General features: G+C 34.1%; 1 protein-coding gene across 1 annotated transcript; it reads left to right on the top strand.

Moving 5' to 3' along the window:
- The first annotated feature begins 371 nt into the window (after window positions 1-371).
- Window positions 372-1,158, top strand: LOC145048130 (transcription factor PRE4-like). Its single transcript, XM_078996547.1, has 2 exons — window positions 372-616; window positions 761-1,158. Exons 1-2 carry the CDS (start codon window positions 491-493, stop codon window positions 908-910), a joined length of 276 nt encoding a protein of 91 aa, XP_078852673.1. The 5' UTR covers window positions 372-490; the 3' UTR covers window positions 911-1,158.
- Window positions 1,159-8,625: the final 7,467 nt, after the last annotated feature.

Raw genomic sequence — 8,625 nt, 5'->3', positions numbered from 1 at the left:
GTAACTTATAATGTCTCATTTTTGTTGTCTTATATGCATGGTAATTGTTTGGCATTTCAAGTTACCGTGAAAATCCATTCAACTGGAAAGATAATGTCTAATTTCTCGAATATCTTAAAACATTGTTTCTTGTTTTAATTAAAGTTAACTATTTTTCATTTTCATAAAGTAATATATAATTGTAAGATTGAAACTATAATATATAATTGTAAGATTGAATTAACAAACTCCGATCACAAATTAGCCCAACTGTCATTGTATTAAATATTTTTTCTTCTCACTTTTCTTCTTATATCTTGGAAGTAAGCAACTATGGAGGATATTTAAATAGAAGCTCAGCCCACAGCTTTCACTCATGCACTGATCGATCTTCGGTTTTTGCATCTCTACTTGTGCTATTTCTTGGTTTTTTTTCTGCACTCAGACAATATCTCTCTACAAATTTAATTATTTCCTGGTATAGTATATTTAGTTAAGTTCCAGAATAAAAATGTCAAGCAGAAGATCAAGATCCAGGCAATCAGCAGCTTCAGTGATCACTGACGAGCAAATCAACGATCTTGTTTCCAAATTGCACCAGCTTCTTCCTGAAATTCGCAACCGCTGCTCCGACAAGGTAGGAATCAACTTTAATGTGCCAATGCAAGAACAAATCGACGGTTTTTATGAACACCTCTCTCTCTCTCTCTCTCTCTCTCTCTCTCTCAGTATACAGTTTACCGATAAGAAAGATGACAATATGATTGATCGATGGATGCAGGTATCAGCAACGCGGGTGTTACAAGACACATGCAGCTATATTAGAAGCTTGCACAGAGAGGTTGACGACTTAAGTGAGCGTCTATCAGAGTTGCTGGACAACACAGATTCCACCCAAGCTTCGATTATCAGGAGTCTACTAATGCAATAGATCTATCGTTCTTCCTTTATTTTCGTATTATTATTTTCTGGAACGTTTTTGGTATTCCTGTACTAGTTTTTTTCTTTTCTTTTTGTCATTTTCTGCAGAAAATGATTTTTGCTTGGTTAAATCTTTTATGGTAGCAGTTGAAACCAAGGTATGTCATTAGTCTGTATTAATAAAGCTATTCGATCTATTGATCTATTGATGATTAACCCATGGAGAACTCTACCAATGATCGAGATCTAATTATAAGATATCCTTTTTGAACCATATATTCATCTGTCAAAAAATAGTTGATGAAGAAGAACGAGATCAAAAAAGCTCTATTCTAGTATGTGTTTATCCAGTAAATTAGAAACTAAACGAAGATATATAGGGTAAAAGAGTTCTATACTTTTCATCCGGGTCTCATGTTTAGAATAAATCATATTACAGATTTCAAACCATTACAACAGATCACAAGCACTTGCAACAACAATTCTTATATTATTGAACAGATCAATATTAAATATCAAAATTGTGTATATATGCAAAGTGATTCATATTATTCGTCTTCAGATCATATCAATATAACGGATCCTAATCAATATTGTGATGAACAACAAAGCTTATTTGTTGTACTCCCTATACATTGATCATATTTATTTTGGGTTGTCCCAAAAAGCAAATTGTATATCTTTCTAAAGAAAGAAAAACATCTTACCATAGTTATTGTAATTTGGTAATTAATAATATATTACAAAATAAATTCCTGATAGATTGATTGTGCGTTACAAGTTTTATCAACTTTGTTTTACTATCGAGTATTTTAGGTTAATTTATCCTCCTTAGTCTTCCCTTTGGTTGCAACCTGAATCTCAGCTCCATTTGTTTCTAGATCGACTGTCAGTGTAGCTGCAGAAACATGTAAGGCGACAGTGTGGTGACCTTAAATTATGGGAAATCTGGAGACACAGACACGGCAAGGCGTTGAAGAATTCTCTTAAGTCTCATCGTCTCATACCAGGTGAGATCCATGCGTTGTCTTATCTATAGATCAAAATAGGGGAGTTGGTAAATCAATCGGTTAGATTTCTTGTTATAATTCAGCTCTTGTTGACTTCTTAATCCTCGTAAATTTAGCAACTTCGTAGATCATATTTCAAATAAATAGCTTGTTGTTCAAAAGAAATATCCCCGATGTAATGCAAGGTTTCTAACCCAACAGTATAAGTGTTACTTTTTTTTAAGGGAAGGTTTAGATGAACATAGATGGATTTAAGTATGGATTTAAGTGTTAAGTTAAGACTAGATTATATTTCTAGGTAAAAAAATGTAAATCATTTAATATCCCTACATGATATATAATAGTCATTTAATGAATTAAATTAAACCATGTTACAATGGGATGTCAAATTAAATATTTAGTTCAATGGTCACTATAATACACTGAAAAAAAAAAATTTAGAAAATATTTCATCAAATTTTGCATGTTCAATGAATCATGAAAATTAAACAGTGACAATTGCTTTAAAAATAGAATGATGATTTGATAATTCATTAAAAATTTTGATTTAATTCATATTGTTGATGCCCTTATTTAGTTATCTGTGTATTTTCAAATTAACACATTCACAACCTATTGAATTTTGTAGAATTTAATGAATTTTTACATTATAATTTTACTTTTCATACAACTCTATCAATTTTTAAACAATGTATTGCAGTATTGAACTCATAAAATTAAATATAACATATATATAAAAATTAAAAATGTTTCAACTTTTTCATTAGAATTCATATATATTGAATATCAACTCAATATCCTAAAATAGGGATGAGCAAATGGAGCGGGGAACCGGCCGGAACCGGAACCGGCACCGGAACCGGAACCCGATGGAACCGGTCGGGCCGGGATCGGGACGTTATTTTTGTGGATTTTTAGAACCGGGAACTGGTAGGAACCGGAACCGATATAACCGGAACCGGTAGAACCGGCAAAAACCGGAACCGTAGTATGCTATTTTTCAAGGACCGATTCCAATATTTGAAGACACGACAAGAACCGGTAGGAACCGGGAACCGATAGAACCGCCGGGCCGGTTCGGTTCTTGATTTTGGCCGAAGCCGGTTCCCGGTTCCGGTCCGGTTCGGGCCGGTTCCGACCGGTTCGGTCCTTTTGCTCATCCCTATCCTAAAATATATAATGCGGATGCTCTTAGATATTAAACCAAAAATTATGTAACACTCGTAATTTTTAACTTTCAAATTTTACCATGGTTGTTAAATTACTGTTACAATTGATTATAATAAAACATGGTTTACAAAAACGTTCCATTAAATTTATCAGAGTTGAAAATGTTTGGTGCTACAACAAAATATCAACAACCATATATTCGAATACCTAAGTACATAGTACATTTAAAAGTAACACGTAAGTCGAAAAGCCTTGTGAGCTACATGAGTTTTAACCCAACAAAGGAATCCAAACATGTTTTTAATACAACAATCGAACATACTAGCAACCTCTTAATATTTAACATATCATAATAAACAAAGATGACGAATCTCACATAACCTTACAGATAAAATTGTGCACACTGGGATTTCATATCCCAAGACATAACCTTGTAGATAAAATTGCACTTCAAGAAATAAGACTGCACTCACGGACATAACCTTGCAGATAAGATTGTACCTACGAAGATGACTATGCAGATTAGACTGCACTAATGAGTATAACCATGTAGATAAAACTTCATCCACAAGACATAATATCCCAAAAAAAACTTAGACTTATAGGAATCAATACCTCAAATTAGTTCATCATCAAATCTTTACTACCATTGGGATTATAAATTATCCCGAAGCCAATGAGGAATCATTACCTCCTGCCATGATGTTCTGCTACTAAGACCTATAAACTGGGTTTCTTTATAAGAAATTATAACCCTAACCTATAATTAGGTAACTTGTGACCGTAACATGTCAATAGGTAACTCGCGACCGTGACCTATCATTAGGTAATTTGTAACTATAACATGACATTGGGTTCTATCACATGAATAAATTCACTAACCACTCCTATATACGAGAATTAAAATCTCGATAATTTGTCATGTATTCCAAACTGTAATATGCAATATACGTGGTGGAGTATATCACAACAATGATATATAATGCATTCTAATACCCATCCTCTTAAATCCAATAAAGTCATTTACAACTATACACATAATAACATCAATTATCCTAACAATTGGTATCAACCATATGGCATGCTAAAACTGTAATATCTCAAATCAAAACAAATTTTAACTTTTTAAAACAACAAATTCAATCCACAACATTTACAAAACCATTGTTTCAAAAGTGTTTTTCAATAATCAAAGTGTCCCAAAAATCCAGATAACATAAAATCGAAGGATGTGCACGATCACGCATTCGCCTTGCCACGATCCTCAAAAGTACCTGAAAAAAAAAACTAAAACTATAAGTCAATGCTTAGTGAGTTCCCCCAAAGTACCACCACATGACATAACAAACAACAACATGCATATAGAGCCTTCAGCATGACTAGACAGCTTCACCGAGCCTTCAGCCTATCTAGGCCGTTCTTTAGGCTTTCGGTCTGAGTGGACCACCTCACAGACCTTCAGTCTATCTGGACCGCCTTGGGTATCTTGGCCTTCAGTAGTATCAGTTGGTCCAACTCAACCCGGTAAACCATAACATATTGATACATAACATTATCAATCAATAACAACAAATACAGGTAGTCCTACAAATCTACAAGTCTAATTACATAGCCAGTACCACATAACTTTGCATAACAGCATATAACAAAACATGATATCTATTCTAATGGGTCGGACTTGGAGCATTCAAAAGATAAGTACGGTAAGGAAAACTCATATTAATCAAAAGATAGCAAATCCTACACCCACGTCTATTGCACAATAGATCCTCACACTGAACACAATCAATATTGATCCTAGTTACTTTCTGGGATTAAGCCCATAATCATGAGGCCCAATAATGGACCAAGTCCAAACTAGAGAACCCTAAGGCCTAAATATTCCAAAATGGCCTCAAGTGAACGGTCCAAACTCCAACAGCTAATCCCCACAGTGTGACCAGCTCGTGGTTACGTCATGAGCATCAACTCGACCCAGACCCAACTTAGCAGGTCAACTCAACCCATCAATTCGATTCCATTCATCTTTATGTCATGACCTCTTCTTAAGTCACATCGTGACCTAATCCGGACAAAATAGTCAGGATGGCAAGCATCCTCACGATGTTATAGGCTTAATCCTTACATCGTGAGCGTTGCTTTAGCCATATTTGAGCATTAAGCTCTTATTCCTTACAGCCATAACTTGGGACCTTCTAGAGGGTCTTCCCTCACCCAAAGGATGATAAAAATCATGGCCTTTTATTCACGCATGACTCAAACACTCACTAGCTCAAAAGAGGGAAAATAAGATTTAGACTCATGCTTGGAGTCTCAAACTATACCAAAACTCATATACAAGGACTATATCACAGACTATGACTCAATGATCCATAAAGTTTCCAACTTTATGGATCCCATGTATGCAATCCATCACAATCATGCAAAAATGAGCTTAACACTTAGATCTAGCATGCAAAAGGTAAAAGGTCGGAGCTTTATGACTTACAATGGTCATAAAGCTTAAGAAGAAAGTAAGGTTGAAGCTAGAATGCCAAGAGGTTGTTCTACCAAGGTCTTCTTCCCCCTTCAAGGAGTCAAAAGCACAAAAGAATGCTTCAAGGATCACAAAAATGGCTATGGACTTCAAGTAGGATGAGATTAGGGTTTCCTGGAGGCAAGAGAGTGAGGGAGGCGAAATATGGGCAACCCTATCCCTCTCATTCCATTAAAGACCCGAAATATTAGGGTTTTAATCATCAGTCTGTTCTCACATCGTGAGCATTCAAAGTCTCACGTCGTGAGGCTCAAAAACACGGGTTAACAGGTCAATGGCCACTTACTACATGACTACCATGCCTTACGTTGTGATCCTTATCCAAAGGCTATAATTCAATAAATAAATACCTCCAAGACCCGGGCATTACAAAAAGTTTCATAACATAACTAGTAGTAATGTCATGTAACCAATAAACATATTGTATACTAAAACTACTAGCATTACCCTTTTTAATCAAAACTTGAGAAAATAATTATTTAAGTGATAAAACACTTAATATAAAACATTTATACATAGGAAAAAATCATTTGCTATGAAATCATAAATATCTATATGCACTCACCTGGTCAGGCGAAAACTAACTTCTTCATTGTCATCTAGTCTATGTTATCTAGCAACTCAACCAGTTGTACAAAAATATTTGGACAATATACCAAGTTCTCAAGCTTGTCACAATACAATAAGAGCAAACATTAGTAACCATTTGTCATAAGGTTAATTAAACTCCAAATCACAACTGCTAAACAACCTAACCCCATAAGACCTTAACTCAATCTCATATATCTAAATACTAGGGCTCACAACCTTGGTCATCCAAATCGACAATCTTATAACATAATTCATCTGTCAACATTACAATTGAGTTCATAATAGCACCATATCATGAATCTAGTAATTACATCGAGTTTTAACAACCCTACATAATTAATGTTGCATAAACACAATCACGTATTATTGGGTCAAGATGATACATTATATTGTATAACATTCGTACCCTCATTAACACGCCTCACAACCTCTATCTCTAAATTGTAAATGTCGGTCACTGAATTTGGATTCGATTCATGTATATTAACGTTAAAACATATTTTTCGTAAGCTACACGACCTCGCGTAGCAGCTTGGAATACTCATTTGCATAACGTACAACTAACAACAAAGGTTATCTATTTGTATTGTTGGAACTCATCTTTCACATTGTGAGTTACATAAGGTCATGTCACAACCTTCACTACGTGTCTCATTTAATGCAACATGTCTTTCTTCTTCCAGTGCATGTCCTGCAACTCAACTGCTTGTCGTGCCATGAAAAGCTGCAATTTCTGCTAACTGTTTGACTTTTCAAAATAGTAATGTACTTTTTAAAAGAACATAACTTTCTTGTATCATCTATATTTTTGAGAAAATTTATATCCACCAAATCGTTTCAAAGTGAATTACATCTTCCTTATTATTATTCATGTATAGAGTAAATCAATTATGAAACTTACAGGTCATTACAATCTCTCCACTTAAGAATATTTTATTCTTAGAATCTGTTGATCATTATCGAGATCATAACACAAGTATCTAATACCTCATAAGTTATTATAATCTATTTCCTAACACTTTGCTTCCAATTGCAAATGTTAATCCTTCTTATCAATCTACTAATAATGGGTTTTATGTCATGAATCTTTATGTCATCCAATTGATCACAACCCATACAATATTACACTCATAGTGTACCCTACAATCACTTATACCGTATGTTTCATAATTCTTCTTCATACTTTTAATATGCATATCCTTTTTACTTGCTTCATACATATTCATATATTCTTACACTTTGGTCATTACTTACCATTTTGCAAATGAAAATCATATTGATTGTCAAGGCAATCACTATGATTCTAGAAAGAAACTCAATAACAATCACTTTTTGTGAGATAGTTCATAAACTACATCATAATCTACCCATGAATTGAAGGCAACAACAATGCAATATTCATAGCCAAAAGAGTAACAATAACTCTTATACTTACTAATTTGCTCCTATTCAAAACATCAATGAACAAAATGCTATGGGAGAATTCTAAGCAGTTACAAACACTGTCAATCTACTAATATTTCTCATGATATTAGATTTAACCAATATCCCAATGTGATAATTCATATATACCAAGGATTATATTTTCCTATACAAAACAGAATATCAAACTGCATGGTATTCCCAATGGAAGGCCTTGTAGGAAAACTTTACTATTGCATACTAAGCATCATAATTTTATTTACTTACTTTTTCATCATTGATCAAGCATCATTCTAATGTTAACCAAGAGTTTACTCCAATTGTACTTAAAGTACTTTAACATTTTCTTGCGAGCTTCAACAAAATTGCCAACTTCCATGGCTATTCTTGTTGATACACTCAATCAAAAGCTTGTCTTTTTCATGCATCCATGATCTTTTCTCCAATCATGTCTTTTCATTAGAATCATCTAATTCCATATTCCATCTACCGTACGAAATTTCTTTACAATTCATGATCACCATGAATAAATCATACTCTTCTATGGAATATCATGTGACTCTAAATGGCATATTCCATCTAAATATATTGAGAAGTAACCCATCATGGTTAACTACCATAAGTAACCCTTCCAATTAAATATCAATTATTTTTTGAAAGTAACCCTTCCAACAAAACACTAATCATTATTAAAATAATAATTTTTAGTGGATTACTCGCTACTACTAGAAGTAACCCCTTCCATTAAATCACTTATTATCACTTCTCATTGTTGGAAGTAGCCCCTTCTGACGGACCACTCATCACTGTTGGAAGTAACCATTCCGGACGACTATTCATTACCATTGGAAGTAACCCTTACAACATACCATTTATCACTATTGGAAGTAACCCTCCCAATAGAGCAACCATCACTGTTGGAAGTAACCCTCCTAACCGAACAGTTCACTTTCCACTTCATTTCCTTATTAGAAAGTAATCCCTTCCTACGAAAGC

The sequence above is a fragment of the Lactuca saligna genome, chromosome 1 (genome assembly GCF_052625555.1).
Source record: "Lactuca saligna cultivar CGN05327 chromosome 1, ASM5262555v1, whole genome shotgun sequence".
Taxonomy (NCBI): Eukaryota; Viridiplantae; Streptophyta; class Magnoliopsida; order Asterales; family Asteraceae; genus Lactuca; species Lactuca saligna.
Note: the sequence above shows the minus strand (reverse complement) of the source record. Positions and strands in the feature narration are given on the sequence as shown.

Bases quoted from the DNA above. Each gene is read 5' to 3' on its own strand.
- LOC145048130 (XM_078996547.1), top strand. From the start codon at position 491: ATGTCAAGCAGAAGATCAAGATCCAGGCAATCAGCAGCTTCAGTGATC. The intron at 617-760 runs GTAGGAATCAAC...CGATGGATGCAG, and splicing joins GCAACCGCTGCTCCGACAAG to GTATCAGCAACGCGGGTGTT.